The sequence below is a fragment of the Pogona vitticeps genome, chromosome 1, assembly GCF_051106095.1.
Source record: "Pogona vitticeps strain Pit_001003342236 chromosome 1, PviZW2.1, whole genome shotgun sequence".
Taxonomy (NCBI): Eukaryota; Metazoa; Chordata; class Lepidosauria; order Squamata; family Agamidae; genus Pogona; species Pogona vitticeps.
Window position 1 is genome coordinate 210,892,634 of NC_135783.1, and position 18,125 is coordinate 210,910,758.

Here is an 18,125-nt window from a genome sequence, read left to right on the forward strand (position 1 = left end):
GTGTCCAGCATTTTCTCTCAGAAATTTTCTTTATTTAGGCAATAGATGATTGGCCAAGATCCTGTTGTGTAATTATGCCACCAGTATAATTTTTAGATGTGAATTACCATAAACCAATAAATGCCTCTCTGGCATGATTTGTTGCACACTGAGTTGCATGACTCGATATGGAATAGATAATGTTTCTGGAGATTTCTTACTTTATGCCAAGCTGCATCTAAAAGGTGCAACTGCATGTTTTGTATAACTGCACAACAGGATTTCAGTTAGTGTTTAGTAAATCTTGATTTTAGGAAATCTTTGTTCTCTCTTCTAGACTTCAGAATAATATCTGATAAAGTGGGTGTGGGTGTGAATATGAGTGTGTGACTGAAGAAAGGCTTAATTTTGTCATATAATCCAGATATATAGGTGTTTATGTACAGTGGTGCCTTGCTTAACGATGATAATCTGTTCCAGGAAAATCGCCATTAAGCAAAAACATCATAAAGTGAAATAAAAAACCCCACTGAAACGCATTGAAACCCATTCAATGTGTTCCAGTGGGGTAAAAACTCACTGTCCAGCGAAGATCCTCCATATGGCGGCCATTTTCACTGCCTGTATAACGAGGAATCCGTCCCTAAACACAGCGGGGAGCCATTTTAAGTACCCGGTGGCTATTTTGAAACTGCCGATCAGCTGTTAGAAAAAAATCGTTTTGTGAAGAATCGTTTCCCGAAGCAGGGAACCGATCATTGCAAAGCGAAATTCCCCCATTTAGACCATCGTTTTGCAATCGCGGATTGTTGTAATGCAGGGCAATCGTAAAGTGAGGCACCACTGTACTTTTAAAAAATGCAGTATTGAGATTAATTGGCTCTTTTCCTCACTATTATTAGTTTAACAATCTCAATCCTCCAATATACATTCTCTGCATCTGCAGCCTTCACACAGTGATAAGTTAGTAAATGTATACAGACCTAGCCTGGGATTGTATTTCTCTTCTTAAAGCAGACTAGCTGTACAAAATCTGAAAATTCCTTTCCCTATCCCATTCTAATAATTACTGCCTATTTCCAATTTCCTAATTATAAAGGATTTTATTTCATAATCTATATGGATTTTCTGCTTACAGCAGTAGTTCAGTTACAGGCCTCCAAGTTGACAATTTGTTTTTAATGTCTGAGGACTTTAACCCAGGCTTGACTCGTGTCACATGAATCACTAATGGGACATTAAGGTGTCCCAGAAACTGTTTGCTCTGTAATTTGCTTGGGACATAGATTAGGCAGTTCCGTAAACTGTAGGTAGATATTTACATGGTTGAGGTGTCAGCGTATGCACACATTAGAGCTCAATTCATAGAAACATGAAAATCTGTTCTGAGAAGCTGTCATGAAAACTTGCTATCTCTGGCAGAAAACCTCATTTTTCATCATGATTATGAAAACATTTAATATTATAATGAACCTGTTAGAAATAATTGCCTCCTGAGGGTTGAGGGGGGGCAGCAAGCAACGTTTTTTGGCAGCCTGGAAGACTTCACGACTTACTTACTTCCCCATATCATGCTCTAGTTTCTATTTACTTTTGATTATTCCAAGGGAGAGAAACTCTGTGGATGGCCTCCAAAGAATAAAAGAAACTTCACCTTCTAATTTCAGGACTAGAGCTCTTGGCTTATGGTCTTGTCTTGGTGGAACAATTGTTCTCCTCAGTATTTCTGGTGCTTGCATATTTACATATGTGCCACACAATGCAATCAACATTACAGATCAGAGTTCAAGCTCCTAATACTTGTGGGAAGAAGATAATTATCAAGCCTTTGGCACAAGCTTCCGAGGATGTGCCAACCTTCTGGATATTCTCATTTCAGTGGCTCATGATTCCATAAACTGGCACATACATATACCTCCAAAGAGGACGCATCTGTGTCGGAAATATTCTGCCAATAATTCCAGCCTTATTTTATGTCTTAGACAGCTTGTCTTGCACATTAGATCTGCTGTGCTGCCTATAAAATGTTATATGTATAGTTGTGATTTCCCAACTGTTGCTACACATTGCTACTGTGCCCCACCAAAAACTGATTCACTGCGAGAAAACCTTTGGTGTCTGTACTTAGGGAAGAATGCAAATTCCTGGCATTTCAAGACCACTAAGAGATGGCCATGAAGATAAGGGGCATCTAAGGGACAAACTTGATGTAATGTTTATATAATTTATGGCAGAAGTGCTCCACCAAGTGGTAAAAGGCATTGGTCCTAGCACATGGTTTTCCTTACCTTATTTATCATATACTGTTTTGTGATTGGTTTTTGGAAAGTGAACACGGGCTTAATTTGCAAATCTGAATACTGAGGCTTATATAGTATTTCTGGAGATATTCTGTTAGATGAGCAAAAATGGGTTAATGACAGGGAATAAACATTCTCTATAACTTCAAATTTAATCCTTAGTAAGGACTGCACAAATGCCAGTGTGGATGACAGTAACATCAGGAAAGGTAATTGTTTAATAAGCAAATACATCATTTTGTTGTACCGTCTGAGGTGTTCCCTCCCTCCATGGTTACTTCTATACAGGGATAAATTTTCTTTTCATTTTGAAGTAGCAGCAAGGGTCAAGTCACTGGGACAATGTCTGTGTAAATCTCACTTTCAGTATGTTGAGTCTGTGTAGAAGAATTCAGACAACATCGCAGAAGAGATTTCTGTCTCCAATTTTGAGAGGTGCTGCCATCCTCATAAGATCCTGTTAGACTAGATTTAAGTTTGACTCAGCCAAGATCGCTTCACAGTGATACATTTATGTTACTGGAATAGCGTAGCCCTGCTGCTAGCTATGAGTTGCTGGCAATTGTTTATTATTTTGGAACATAATGTGGTAAAGCAAAGTGGAAATTACAGATATATGGTTACATTAATTTCTAGAGAAATTAGGACAGATCGAAGAAGAGGCTATGTTTCAGATCCAAGGAGTTGAAATCTCCTGTATGTCAAGATGAACTTTGTCCTACCCCTGAAGATTCATATAAAAATCTAGATTGTCTTCCAGCATCTTGGGTGATCATAATGATTACTTTACTGTCCCTTTGCTTAGCATGGGGGGAGAGGACTGTGCAGTGTCTTGAGAAGTATCTGTGATCTCACATCTGTTCCTCTTTTTAATTTTCCACCAACACTAACAACAGCAAGGATTTTTGTGAAGCCTTTTTTGCAGCCTGTGTGGACAGGACCCTTGGAGGGTTATTTGATAATTACTGGCCGGTCTCTTAATTGTGGGGCAAGGTGTTAGACCAGATCGTGTCTTCTTGGCTTTCGGAGTTCCTAGATGAGATGGACTCTGAACTGCTAGATAGCTCAGTGGATTAAGGCATCTGGCTGCAGAGTCAGAGGTTAGAAGTTTGATTCCCCACTGGGCCTCCTTGACAGGGGCTGGAGTCAATGATCCATAGGGTCCCTTCCAGCTCTGCAGTTCAAAGATGATGATGAGTGCCTCTCACCCCAGTGCTATTTAAAATTTACATGAAACCACAGGGAGAGGTTGTCCGGAGTTTTGGGATTCAATGTCGCCTTTACACATATGACACTGAGCTCTGTTTTCCATCTAAATCTGAGGAAGCTGTTTCAGTTCTAGATCTGTGTCTGATGTCAATAATGAACTGGATGAGGGTGAACAAACTGAAACTTAATCCGACAAGACAGAGGTGTTTCTGGCTAGTTGAAAGGCAGATCAAGGAATAGCCTCTGCTGGCTGGGGTTACACACACACCCTGAATATACAGGTGCACAGCTTGGGCGCGCTCCTGGATTTATCTCTGACACTGGATGCCCAGGTTTCGGTTGTAGCCAGGAATGCATTTGCACAGTTAAAACTAACGTGCCAGTTGTACCTGTTCCTGGAGAGGTCTGATCTGGTCATAGTGATACGTGCTTTAATTCATCCCAGCTGGATTATGGTAACATGTTCTATGCGGGGCTATCTTTGGAAAAATTTCCGGAAACTTCATTGGGTCCAAAATGCTGCAGCCAAATTGTTAGCTGGGAGTGGTTAAAGGGATCACATAACCCCTCTGTTACATCAGCTCCACTGGCTAGCTGGTCCGTTTCCAGGCTCAATTCAAATAGCTGGTTTTAATTTGTAAAGCCCTAAACAGCTTTGGTCAAAGCTATCTCAAGGACTCTTTTTTATAAGCCTGTCTGGGTGTTGAGATCATCAGGGAGGGCCCTTCTCTTGGCCCCACCACTTTCACAAATATGAAGGTTGGGGACACGGGAGAGGTCTTTCTTTGTTGCTGCTCCCAGAATTCCTTCCCACAGGAGGCCAGTCTGGCTCCATCTTTACCACCCTTCCGCAAGCAGGTGAAAATCGTTCTCTTCAGGCACTCTTTCCCTTAGTGACTTGCTGTCTAAGAAGGTTTTTTTTAAAAATGGAAATGGTTTGTATTTTTGTTCCTTTTCATTCTGTTGTAGTAATACTTTTATGTAATGTTTTTAATATAATGTTTATTCAACTCTTTTTAAATATTTAAATAACTTACTGTTTTTTAGCTTTCAATATTATATATATATATTTTAATTTTGTGGGCCATCTTGGGTCTTCCTTTTTTAGGCGAAAGGTGGGGTAAAAGTAATTTAAATAAATTATATTAAGAAAATTCTCATGTCAAACACTTATTTTGTATTATGAGTGGTGATGACCTCATGTTTGTATATGCTTTTGCCAACCTTTGTATCTCCTTTCTCTTTTGCAGAAATTGCTAGGCAAGCAGCACAAATCAAACTTTTGAGAAAACTTCAGAAGCAAGAACAGGCTCGAGCCGCCAAAGAAGCAAAAAAACAGCAAGGTGAGCCCTAGATATCTTCTAGGAACATAATAAACCAAAAGAGTTTTTTAATTCATTGACGTAGGGTTTCTATTACCTGACACTTATTTACTGCTGATATATTATTTTCTTTGTCTTATTCATAGCTATTATAGCTGCAGAAGAAAAAAGAAAGCAAAAAGAGCAGATAAAAATAATGAAACAGCAGGTAATTTATGTATTTCGGGTCTTAGCTATAAACATTACCAAATATGTTATTCTTGTGGTTTGTATATGTTTATCAAGATTGCAAGCTGAACCCTTTATACAACAGCATGATAAACTATAAAGATCCAGAGCTTAATGTGAAAAAAACCCAGCTGGTATAGCTTTTTAAACATGGAAATATGAGTCATTCTCTGCTGTGGTCATACAAAGCTGCTGTTAAATAACAATGAGCAGGAATGATAAAGTAAAGAAAATAAAATAGTAGGTAACCATAGATTATGGCCAGTGTTACACAAATGGAAGTCTATTCCTGCAGTGGAGCCTGATCTTCCTTGGTTTCAGCAGCATATGTTCTAAGATTTCCCATGATAACTCTGTTAAAAAGAGAGTAAAACATGGGTTGGATGATATTACAGTTAGGATGATTCACAGCTGTTTTTGCAAGTGTAATTTTAAAAAATCCTAAGGGGAAACATTCTTCCAACATCCTTCTGGGGGATGTTTCCCTTGGAGTGTGCCCTAGTGTCCTGCCCTAAAACACATATACCGACATTCAAGCCATTTATAAAAATGTTGAAATGTGCCATTCAGAATTTTTTTTTAAATGTGGGTATAGGATGGATGCTTTTCAGATTTCTGAATGACATAAAACTGGGAAGGATAGCCAAGACTATAGGATTCAGAAACAAAAAAGATGAGATTCAACAGAACTAAATGTAAAGTCTTGTATTTTAGTACACCACCCCCACCCTTCAACAATGGAACTGCTGGATAGCTCAGTAATTTAGGTCTCTAGCTGAGAAGCCAGAGGTTGGGAGTTTGATTCCCCACTGTGCCTCCTTGACAAGAGCTGGACTCGATGAGCCATAGGATCTCTTCCAGATCTGCAGTTCTAAAATGATGATGATGAAGGCAAAAGTATGGGATAGAGAGATCTTGCGTGCCAGCAATAAATGTGAGCAAGACCTAGGCATATTAAGGTCAAACTAGATGTTTGGGGAGGTTTGTCTTCCATGGAATTTGCTCTTTTTTCTCACTCAAAGGAGTCAGTTTCCTCAGAATAGTGAGCTTGGACAATCAGGCCCGCTAATCAAGGCAGTATTCATCTTCCTGTGATAAATCACTCAACAAACTAGGCTGGAATGCAAAATATGAATCTGAAGGAAAGTATGTCCTATGACAAACAAATATATTTCAACAGCTGAGGGAGCACCATTTCAAAATAGAAGCTGAGCGTCTTGTCTAGCTTGACTCTTGGTGGGCTGCAAGCTATGAGCCAACAGCAAGATAAGGCAGTTAGGAAAGTTAAAGCAGTCTCTGGGCGTATTTTCAGAACCATGGTGTTCGCAACAATATGTAATAATAATGTGCTGTCAAGTTAATTCTGAACTATGGTGACCGTTTTCTGGGTTTTCCAGGTAGAGAGTAATGAGAAGCGGTCTACCATTGCTTTCTTATGGGGCCATCCTGGGACTTTGTAGCATGCTCAAGGCCACCCAGGCTGACTCTTCTGGGATGCACAGGAGGGAACTGAGCTCCCAAACTCTGGCTCCATAGCCAGAAACCTCACTCCTGGAGCTGTTCAATTAGTGCTCAGGATAAAAAGGGTATTAATTAACCTACTTGCTAAATTAGGAGTACTGCATCCAATCCTGGGCACCTCATTTTAGGAAAGATTTGATTCATTATACCATGGCCGGTTACTACTACTTCTGAAAATACATGAAGGCTTCTCTTGTTATAGGAAAAAATTAAAAGAATTCAACAAATTCGGATGGAAAAAGAACTTCGGGCACAGCAAATTTTAGAGGTATGACTGATTCATTGAATCCAGCTTTCATTGGGGGAACGGGTTGTTATAACAGTTCACGAGTCTTGTATCACAGTCTTGCACTGTCTCTTATTTGTAAAAAGCTTTTATCTATAAATGGAACTATGGCTCTAAACCTGCATATTCTTAAGTTTGAAGCATAGTTAAAACTATTTGAGAATACTACTCATGTAGGATTTCCAGAGATGCAAATGAGATTCCCCTAGCAACTTAGAGGCTAATTAGTTTGTTATAGCATAAGCTTTTTGTGGTCTAGAATTCACTTTACAGGGTGCAATGAATTCTTCAGTTTCACCTTGTGCATTATAAAGTAGATACTGGCACAGAGGTGGGGAACCTGCCCATGCCCATCCCTAGACCTTGGAGGGTTACATCCACTCCCATGATACCCACATCAATTTTGTTTTCTTACAGAAATTGGGGGTGTGGCACTGAAAAAAAACCCATTCTTCTGTTCTTAGAGGCCAAAATATTTTTCTATAAAAGAAACCAAAATAAAATCAAACAAAACAGGGAGCTGAGGGGTTAGGAAGGTAAATGGCCACCAGGCCGTTTACTGCAAAATAGCCCCCACAGTCCAATAAGGCACAACATAACTTTTTGTGCTATTTTTTTCTAACATTTTTTTAAAGTTGGGAGTAGGGTGGGCCACTGAGTAGCTCCAAGGAAGCTAGTGAGGCTTGCATGTGGACTGCTGAAGGCTTCATATAAACTATTCCTGCTGTGATGTGATATTGTCTATGGTGCTACAGAACTCTATAGGACACTCTGGTTTTTTTTTCCTTTTGTATCAGACTATTTGGAAATGTGGGGTGAATTTGAAGGTTGGGGCCAGAGACCTTGACAGTAGATTTCTGCTCATGGGACACACTTGCTGAGCTTTCATCGATTCCTCCTTTGTCCTACAGCCCTCTGTACCTTCTGCAGTGCTGTTCTTCTCTAAGCGGTTGCATGACTGTCTTGGACAGCATGAAATTTGGCCTTGTAGTCTGTGAAGAAAGTGGAAGTGGCAAACATCAGCTCCTTTCCCTTCTTCCAGCCAGAGCTTCCACTGGTTCTCAGTCACTTCTGCGAATGGAAGAAACCCTTCTGTTCCCAGAAAGGCAGCTCTTGATCCAGGCCTGGAGGTGTCAGAAAAACTAAATTCCAAGGGTAGCATTTGGTTGAATGATCAGTACAGGCAATAAACATTAAGAAAGCATCTTCAAAGCTGACATTTGAACAGCATGCTTTTAATCTTGAAGAATATGCCTGTTTGTGCCTCTTTTTAAAAATCTGTGAGTCTCTGTGTTGTAAACAGTTGGTTTGTGATGTAACCATGCCATGTGTGGTTGAGGTTGGAGAAAATTTAAATTTAAGATTGTTTCAGAACTCAATTTCTAATCTGTCTAGCAACAGATTTCTTTTTAGTCTCAATTGCCATAACTGTCCATTAATCAGGTAGAAAATAATATTCTGATAAGTGGTTCTTGATATTAGTTTAAAATTATTAAATATTTCTTGCACATTAATTAGATTTAATTACTAAATATGCATATAAATAATCATTTGCTCTCCCCCCCCAAGATTTTTAATGTACTACCTTAAATAAAATAATAATTGAAAGTTCAGTCTTTCCTAGTAAGGATGATCCATGGGGTCTCTTCCAGCTCTGCAGTTATAAGATTATTATTATTAAAATTATCATTGTACAATATATTTCTTAATTGTAAATCTCTACTTCTCCACAAAGTCTCATGAATTGTCCACAGTGCAAAAATGTATTGAGGATGTATGTATTATGTTGTACACACGATGTGTTGTCTTGCACCTTGTGAGGCAGGAAGATTTATTCCTAGTCCAAGATTATTTCCAAACTGTAGTTGTGTTGTTGCATGACCTTGGGACCTGTTTTGCATGCACAGGCTAAAAAGAAAAAGAAGGAAGAAGCAGCAAATGCCAAATTATTGGAGGCTGAGAAACGAATAAAGGTTAGTTTAGATGAATGTTAGAATTTTTATCTTCCAAATATTAAAACAACAACTAATTGATTATATATGTTCATACATATCAACAATTGATAATGTGTCAAAAAGTGAAAGAAACATTTTGTTCTGTCTGTTATATATGTCTGTAATGTATATCTTTGTATGTTTTAATTTGCATATATGGAGTCTTAAAAAATTATCACCATGCCCTTTTGGCTTATTGGGTAATCAGTTGTGTACAAATAGAAAATAGTTATGGCATTATTAAAGGAGGCATGTAGCAGACTTGGGGAGTAGTTCTATTAAATCAAATGAAGTTTAACACATGTCCATTCCAGAAATGTCTAAATTCTCCAATCTGATATCTTGCTTCATTTCAGTTTTTGCGTTCCCTCACCCCTTCTGAACCTTTTAAAACTATGGAATTTTCAGAAGCCTAAAACAAGGGCAGGAGGTGGAAGTGATTGTTCCTCTCTGCACATGCAAGAGCATTTTTGGAACATTCAAGGCACTTTTTGAATCCTGACCCAAGTGGTTGGATTAGGTTCAATGTAATGCCCCGCTCACTGAAACCAGCTTATTTCTGTGGAGAGAGAGTCCGCTTGCATCAATCTTGCATTCAAAGTTTCTTGAATCCTTCTTGCATTCATAGTTTATTTTGAGAGCAGAGTCTGGGTCCAATTCAATATTGCCAGGTTTGGGATGACAACTACATACAACATCTGTACGGCAGAGAATATGAAAACCTTGTTTGGCTTGTTCCTGTTTAGTCCATGTAGCTGATCACTCACATGTACTGTTTGGAACATATGTTGTCTTAATTCTGAGCTTGGCGTTAATGACATTAATTCCAGTATATCTTTCATTTTCACTGTTTCAAGGAATATAGTGTGGTATTTGAGATTATTAGTAAAATACATATATTAAAGATTAGTCGTTGATGAACCAAAAAACATGGACTTCTCTTATGTGACAGAAAAAGAGTACAATTGGTGGCAATGTTTGTTAGATACTTCAGTTTCAGTTACTCTTTTCATATTTTTAAGGAAAAGGAAATGAGACGACAGCAAGCTGTTCTTCTGAAACATCAGGTTTGTACCATAATTTAAAGCGAAATATAATTTACAAACAATTACACATTTTTAAATGTACATATTTTAAAGATGCATCTAAATTATTGGGAGGGCAACTCTTCAAATGTCCGTTCCTTCTTCTAAAATAGTGATTTAAAATCAGCTTAAAATATTTTGCTTGCCTAATGAATACATTGGTTTGATTTTTGGGATCTTTGGGACGGGTGGGTTGTAAAATGTTTTTTGACTCTTGTGATTTCTGTTTCATAATGATGTGCCAACTCTTTCTACTAGGAGTTGGAGAGGCATAGACTAGATATGGTATGGGTATGTTTATTTTTGTACATCTAACACCGCATTGTGATTTGGTTGTGATATGGTTGTCATAGCAATGCATAAAATGTAGCACTGGCTGCTGTCATATTACATACTGCTGCATGGCTTTCCAGCACAGTGCATTGCATACATCTGCTTGTCTTGTCTGTAAGAGAAAAACAATATGACTTATCTCAAACTTATTGTAAATTGAGACTCATGAGCCATAAGAAAGGCTGTTGCCCTTGACATCAGGGTTGTTGTTACTGGAGTATCAGGTTAGATTACTGTTCCTAATTGGGGACAAATTCACCTCACTCCCAAATTGCACTATTTGAATTAGAATAGATTTCAATTTGTTTTCATTAGACAACCTCTGAAATTGATTCTGGCAATTATATTCCATTTATTCCATTCAATAAAAAAACAATTTAATACCATTCTACTTTCATTTTCATATTATGCAATTGCTAATATATAGTTTGAATACAATTGAAGAGTGTTATTTTTTTTAATAGAAAAAAAATAAACCCATTTTCTTTTGTTCTAAAATTTGGTAATTCCCCCCCCCCCCCAAATTCTCCCAATATCATTAATCTAAAATTGTGGCAAAGCCTCTGTGGCTGGCCTCAGAGGAACAGTAGATCAGAACATCTGGCTGCATTCTTCTTCATGTGCAGCCAGTTCATCAGAAAGCCAGCAGGTTTATTTTGACCCATTGGCTGCATCGTAATTTTATATACAGATATATATTTAAAACTGATACGTAGTCAAAACATTTTTAATTTCTTAAAATCACCCACTTTTGATTACTTCTGAAAGGATCTGTATTATAGTCATTTGTTTATTTTATTGGCCATTAGCGAGTAATTGCAAGCTTCCTGTTATAGCAGATGTAAGGTAACTGACCTGTTCCAGCCAACCATTATGCTTTTTGTTCTGCCAGCTTCTGAAGGAGCCTCACAACTGACCATAAGTAAATCTGTATGCTTCTGTTTTACACTGTCTCCATGTTCATCGCTTTACCTTTTTGCTTTCAGTTGTTACTTGTATTTGCTTTCTAAACCTGAACTAAAACATGCACAGACTTGGCTATTCTCGTCTTTTATTTAGCATATACCCCTGACTTGTCTATTAATGCTAAACATGTCCTGTTGAGCTTTGGAAACAAAACAAAACAAAACAGTGTGCACTTCTCACTTGGTAGAAAAGTTCTTTGTTCTAATTGTATCTGCTTCAATAGGAGCGAGAAAGGAGAAGGCAACATATGATGCTTATGAAAGCCATGGAGGCCCGTAAGAAAGCAGAAGTGAGTACCAGACTATTGAGGAGGGGATATTTTCTCTTCTCTTCTCTTCCTTCCTCCCTCCCTCCCTCCTTCCCTCCCTCCAAAGATAGGTATCAAACAGGTAATTCTTTTTTCATTCCTCATAGCTAATGTTCAGGACAGGGTGTGAAATTTCCGCATTTTGCATGTAGGACATTTCGTACTCGTATATTTTCTATCTGGCAAATACTGTTTTATGATTTCCCTTTTAAATATACACTCTCTATGAAGTTCCTCATCCTGTTTTATGGGCTTGTGGAAAGTGTTTTTGATTAAACAGATGCGTTTCTTCCTTGTCTGCTTGCTTGGTCTGACCTAGCACACAGAAGACTGTCATCTAACGAGTGGGGGGAGGGATGTGTTTAATTTTTATTCAAGGCAAGAATTAGGTCCATAGCATTTATCATCCAGTTTTGTCGTGAGCTCTTGGTTTTGTTATTTTTTTAATGAATAACTGGTATGAAGGGCTGGTGTGGAACTGATGTTACGAGACCATGACTGTGGCTTGGCAGCAGGGAAGGGAACTTTAACACTTTCTTTCCTCTACATTCCCAGTCAGAATTAGCTCCCCACTGTCCAGACTTGCTCTTCAAAGTGGAAGAAACACTCTCATTTGCTCCAGTGCTGCCAGATATGTCAATGATTTTATTTAGGGAACCGAAAGTTTATCAGGGATTCCTTAGTTAGGGAGCAACTGAAAGACAACAGGCACCATTGCTGTTGTGCAGTCCAGTTGCAGGGAAATGTAGCTGAGTTCTAAGCACACTATCCATTCAGAGTTGGCTGCAGAGTTAGTTTCCCCACCTCTTGCCTCTTTTGGAGTGGGAGGACAAGGTATGTGGGAGTTACTGGTTCTTCTCTTTGCCCAGAGAGGGCAGGTGACTGGGCAGGAGCAGAGAGAAGTAGAAACTGGACTGGGAAGCTCCCAAGATTGGCAGTGGCTCATGACCCCAACTGCAACTGACTTGGGGCCCAGCATCAGCACAACTATGCTAACCCGTAACATGCCAACCTTGAATACCAGCTATCACTAGATAGGAAATATTCCGAGAATATTTTGAATATGATCATGCACTCAGAAGAATAAAGTGTTCAACTTCAGTATTCACAAAAGAATATTATCAATAATAGTAATAATAAAAGAAAAGCAAATCTTAAATGAAGAACAGGTAAAGAATTGTAAACGAACACTTTTAAGAGGAGAAAATTGCCTTATTGACTTTAAAGGTAAGTATGAAAATTGGAACGATGTTAAATGTCTAGCATTATGGAATTTATATTTGGAACATTTAGGACAAAGTCTGCCCATCAATATTGGTTTTAGAACCATTCATCTGGTAGATGATTGCAGGGGCCATTGACCTATGTATTACATAAATGAAAGTGAGTTCTAAAGCTCAGTTCATATACCAGAGGCAGCTTTAGAAACTATCATACACCACTAAAATGAATGTCTTTCTGAGTCATAGCCTTTACATGTGAGCACTATTTCAGTGATGCATATAATGAACATGATTATATTCTGGTTGTCCTGCTGTATGTTCAGAGATTGAAGATTTACAGCAGCAAAGATTTTCACATATTGGACTCTTGTTTAATAAAATAATTCACTTCATGTTGCTGAACAAAAAGAACTCATGCCTGTAGAATTGTGGGATATGCTGTTACAGCAGACAATAGACATAGAGACAGTGTGGTGTATTACTACTTACACTTCAGTAAACCAGGGTAAATAAAATTTAAATATACTCTTCTCCATCCACACCCAGTCAAGAGACTCAGCTTTGAATGCTAATGTTATTTTCAAAGCCAACTCTCTCTCCAGTTCTAACTAAACATGTTATAACTCCAGATGATTAAATAAAACAAAATCACAAATTTCTAAACAATTTACAAATAAAAGATTTATATCAACTCTGTTGAATGGCAAAAAAAAAGAAATCAGTTCCGATATATTTCTAAGCATAAGACATAAAATATGATTTGGCAAAGCTTTTCTCATTTCAGAGGTAAACAAACTCTAATATTCTGATTACCTTCTCTAAAACAAGGGCAGTATGTAAAATCAACATACACACCCCAAAGTAAGTTAGGAAGCTGTCTTATATAGTCTGAGACTGGTTGTTCATCTAGCCTAGTACAATCTCTGCTACTTCGACTGACAGTGGCCTGCTACAGAATCTCAAGTGGGGGTCTATAATATAATTCTGTAGACCTTTTAAAGTTTCAAGGGGTTTAATCTGGGACTATATATATATAGTCCCAGGAGCCTGGCCCCAGGTCACCTGCAGAAGAAGGAAAAGCTAAACCTGAGTACTTGTGAAGGAGAAGCTTCGTGGTGCAGTGGTTAAATTGCAGTACTGCAGCCAATACTCTGCTCATGACTTGGGTTCAATCCCAGGTAGCTGGCTCGAGGTTGATCCTTCCAAGGTTGGTAACCTGAGTACCCAGCTTGCAGGCAGGGGGGCAATGTGTAGCCTGCATAATTAAATTGTAAACTGCCCAGAGAGTGCTTTCAGCACTATGGGGTGGTATATTAACAGCACACTTTACTTTGCTTTTACTGTGTACCTTGAAAACCCTGGAAAGGGTTGCCGTAAATCAAAATTGACTTGGCAGCACACAGTTATATTATTAAAGTCTTAAACACAGTGGACTCAATCTTATTGGGAAGAACTGTGCATATAAAGACAACCATACAGTGGTTTTTCCATTTCCCCAATTGCTGGGGTGTACCTGGGCATTTGATCAATTGTGTCATCTTTTATGCAACCATCTTTTATGCAGCTAGGCACTCAGTGCGATGTCCCTGGTGCAATCATGTAAGGCAATAGGATTCTGCCTTTTCAAATGTAGTGGAAGTTCAATCTAGCTAACTGTGTATAAGATTGACACATTAATTTTATCAATACTGTATGTGGAATTTTTTCCCCTTTTGAAGTGTTCTTTCAAAGTAATGTCTGGTTTTTATACTCTAACTTGTGTAGACAGGGACAGCTTAAAGTTTGCCAGGGACCTAGATTCCTGTGTGACTCCAAATTTTATTAAGTGTACTCACATAAAATAAACGATAGCCACAATCTAGGAATATACCTCAAGTTTTGATGGCTTATGGTATAGCTGCATTGCTGTAGAACTGTATTTATTCAGGACTCCCCTGAGTTCTCTGTTTTAGCCATCAAAACCTCAAGACAACACCACACAGGGATTTATATTCATTTTACTTATGTGAATCGCATAATGCAGTATCATAATTATACTGCAGCTTGCCCCCACCCTAACTCTCAGAGGATCAATAAACAACAAAAGGTTGTTAAATGTGCATTTATCACTAAGCAGCTCTGTCAGCACTTTTGCAGGCAGTCATAATAAGAGAGTGCGTCTCAGGTTTTCGAAGCTCCTTAATAAGCAGGTGGAAAGTTGGAACTAAACTCACAACACTCGAGTGATTTGTGTGCTGTGAACATTCTGTTGCTCGAGATTTATACTAGTTGCTGCCTGGTGAGCTTGCTGTGCCGGAATTCTAGATGTTGTTTTACTTAACTGAACCCATCTCCCAATTATACATATCCAGCACGTACACTCTGTTTAAAATTTATAACATTGAATGCAAAAGCCAAAAAGCTGTATTAATTAGAAATTTAATGTACATACCATAGTTTTTCCAGCAAGTAATGAATGCTTAACGAATGATATGATCTTAAGGGCACTTCAGGTTGGATCCAGCCAACTAGTGATGTTTCCTAGCTCTCAAATTACATAGCACCTCCTTTGGGCAAATATCTGTGATATTTGCCAGCGGACAATGGACAGTTCGGCATACAAGCTGCTCCCGAAAAAACTGTTGCACCATTCAGAAAATACAATATGAATTATTTTGAAATATAGTGAGCACAATTCTGCTTTCCCAAAGGTACTGCAGGACAGTGTGTAAAATATACATCCTTGCATACCCCTCAGTTGTCCAGTCCTGGATTAGAGTGTCCATATATTCTTTGTTGTGGTTTCTGTGAATTGTGGGTGTGGGTCGTTTCTGTGCCTGTGTGAAATCCTCAGAATATTCCAGAGTCATAACGAACGGACAGTCTCACCTAAAATTCTGTTTGTAGAAGAAGTCATTATAGGTGGTGATATCTAAGCCATCTAGATCAGCTTAGACAATGTCTGCAAAACACCTTCAAGACAAGTCCTTGTGGACACTCTCAGGGTGGAATCATCATCCGTCAGATCCCAAAACGATCAGACACCACCGCAAACTGACTCCATGCATAAGTCACCACTCTGTGGTGTTGAAGGCAGACCTTCAACATCAATATCAACCTTAGACCTGAGATCGACATCTTCTTTGATATCGAAGAAAAGAAAAGTGCTAACAACTCAGAGGGATCTACAACTCTCTCTACAAATAAACATAAAAAACACAAAGAACCCCAAAGCAGTGTCCACCAGAGGACAAAGATCAGGAGGATTTGGTGTGCCTTAATTCTGCCTCCATGGAAGAGGCTTCTCAATTCACGCCTCATCTTTGGCCTTCAGTCACTCTTGCCTAGAGTCAGTTTACAGAGCTGACTCTAGGCAAGCTGTCTCCATTGGGGGTTGCAGTGGGAAACTCACACATGGCAAAACTTGATCCTGCCTTTAGAAGAGAAACAATTTCATCTGTGTTGGCATGACATTGCACCAGCTGGTAAGTGAGGTTGTCCGTCACCCGCACGCGTGATTCACAAAGACCATGATGAAGAACAGATTACTTGTAACTGTGGTTCTTTGAGTGGTCATTTGTGAATTCACACAACCCACCCATCCTCCCCACAGTCTGCCATGCAACTGTTTTTCTTTAACAGCAGCAGACTGGGAAAGCTAAGGATAATTGCTAGGCACTTGAATATTAGCATTGTGGGAAGCTGCTGTAACAGTTTTCTTTAAACTCTGGAATATTTAGAGGAGGTTCACACAGGGGCAGAAACAACCCACATGTAATTCACAAATGGCCAGTCAAGGCCATAGCTATAGATAAGTAACTTGTTCATAAAGACAGACAATTACATCCATACTATCAGAGTTTTGTAGGTAGTACCTATTATTAAGGAAAGGTATATCTCCCAGTGTCTAACATAAATAATTTAGGCTGTAGTCTCTACGGATTTATGTACAAGTAAGCCTTATTTTCCTTACCAGACCTTACCTCTAAGTATGCATACATCAAACTAGTTTGTTGTGTTGTGTTTCTTTGGCTTCTTTGTAAGCCAGGATAAAAATAAAGCATTGTGCTATTTTGCTCTTGTAACAAAGAAATGTATTTCATGTTTCACCTGTATTGTGTCATCTTCTGCTTCTTATCTTTTTCTTGTTTCTCTCCTACTGGACATTGGTGTCATCAAGGTTACTTGGAAGCTGCAGCTTCCAAGAATGACGTTGTGTTGTATCCAAACCGATCTCCCATGTTTTTCAGCCGATACGGTCCTCTCTTTCTACACTTAGTTTCTCATTTATTTTTGCTTTGGATGATTAGCAGTAATGAACTATACATCTTGTTTCTTATTCTAGCATTCTAGTTTCCTGCATTTTGTGTGTCTTGGTTTTTATTCTCATAATAGTTTAGAGCACTAAATTATGTGTACTAGGAACACTTTATTGCTACGTGGACATATACAAAAACTAAAAGATTATTTACTATATGTAAGAGGTGCCAATTTGCAAGCAACTGATTGTCATCACAAGATGGATGTGGCATCTGTAGCAGCATCTACAGGGCAAAATTGTGATACAGGTCCACCATGCTTCCATTTTTGCCAGTGTTCTTGCTATAATTCTTAGCTTATATTATACCCTGTCAGTTAAGACCACAGGGCCACAAGGGCTAAATGCAGCTTTCTCTTCTTGCACAGACATTCTTGAACCCAATAAGGAATTGCACTCTCTGCTGAAAAGGCAAGCACACACTATTCAGTGAATTTGCGAGGAGAGAGCTTTGAGGCCCGACCCTAAATCCGGTGTTCTTTGCACATAAAATATAGGTTTATGTCCATAAGCTCTGTAATGTTTTGACCTTTTTTAAAAGAACTTAATGAATGGTTGTTACATTAGGTAGAAACTCTTACATGTTATAATAATACAGTATATGTCTCTCTCTCTCTCTCTCTCTCTCTCTCTCTCTCTCTCTCTCTCTCTGTGCGTGTACATGCTTCTACAGCTACATGAAGTAGTATATTTCTTTTTATTTTCTTCCAGCCTTTGTGGTTTGTATAGTTTTTGCTTTTGTATTTGCCTTGTATAAACTTCAGCTCTGTTAGTCTTTTTTTTTCACTTGCAATCTACAGTATTCCCTTGTATCTTCAAATCTAGTTACAGTATGCTTTTTAAATTTGAGTACAAGCAACCACCATAAACAACAGATTCTCACTTTAAATTAGGCTTAGAACAAAAATCTGATATTACCCAGCAGTGTAATAAAATGCAAAAAACACCAACCATATCTGAAAGGGAATATCGGAAATGCTATGGCAGAAAGGGTTTATAGTTATGGATGCAGTAAAATTTTATAACAGTTGGTTAGACCTCACTTTCACCTTCTGTTCCGTTGCTTCCCCCCCCA

At 38.6% G+C, this 18,125-nt stretch overlaps 1 protein-coding gene across 29 annotated transcripts in view; it reads left to right on the plus strand.

Annotated features, from left to right (window-relative positions):
* The window catches only part of BAZ2B (bromodomain adjacent to zinc finger domain 2B), a 297,222-nt gene that overhangs the window by 226,829 nt on the left and 52,268 nt on the right, over positions 1-18,125 (plus strand). For 16 of the 29 annotated variants that reach the window (XR_013536707.1, XR_013536710.1, XR_013536708.1 and 13 more), the window contains 7 exons: positions 4,739-4,831; positions 4,957-5,018; positions 6,762-6,827; positions 8,753-8,818; positions 9,862-9,906; positions 10,183-10,215; positions 11,447-11,512. Coding sequence is in view for 23 of the 29 variants with exons in the window: in XM_072982530.2 (XP_072838631.2) it covers positions 4,739-4,831; positions 4,957-5,018; positions 6,762-6,827; positions 8,753-8,818; positions 9,862-9,906; positions 10,183-10,215; positions 11,447-11,512 (431 nt within the window). In the remaining 6 variants the exon portion in view is untranslated. The remainder of the gene's footprint in view (positions 1-4,738; positions 4,832-4,956; positions 5,019-6,761; positions 6,828-8,752; positions 8,819-9,861; positions 9,907-10,182; positions 10,216-11,446; positions 11,513-18,125) is intronic. The other 13 variants (XR_013536712.1, XR_013536709.1, XM_072982542.2 and 10 more) reach the window with 2 other exon arrangements.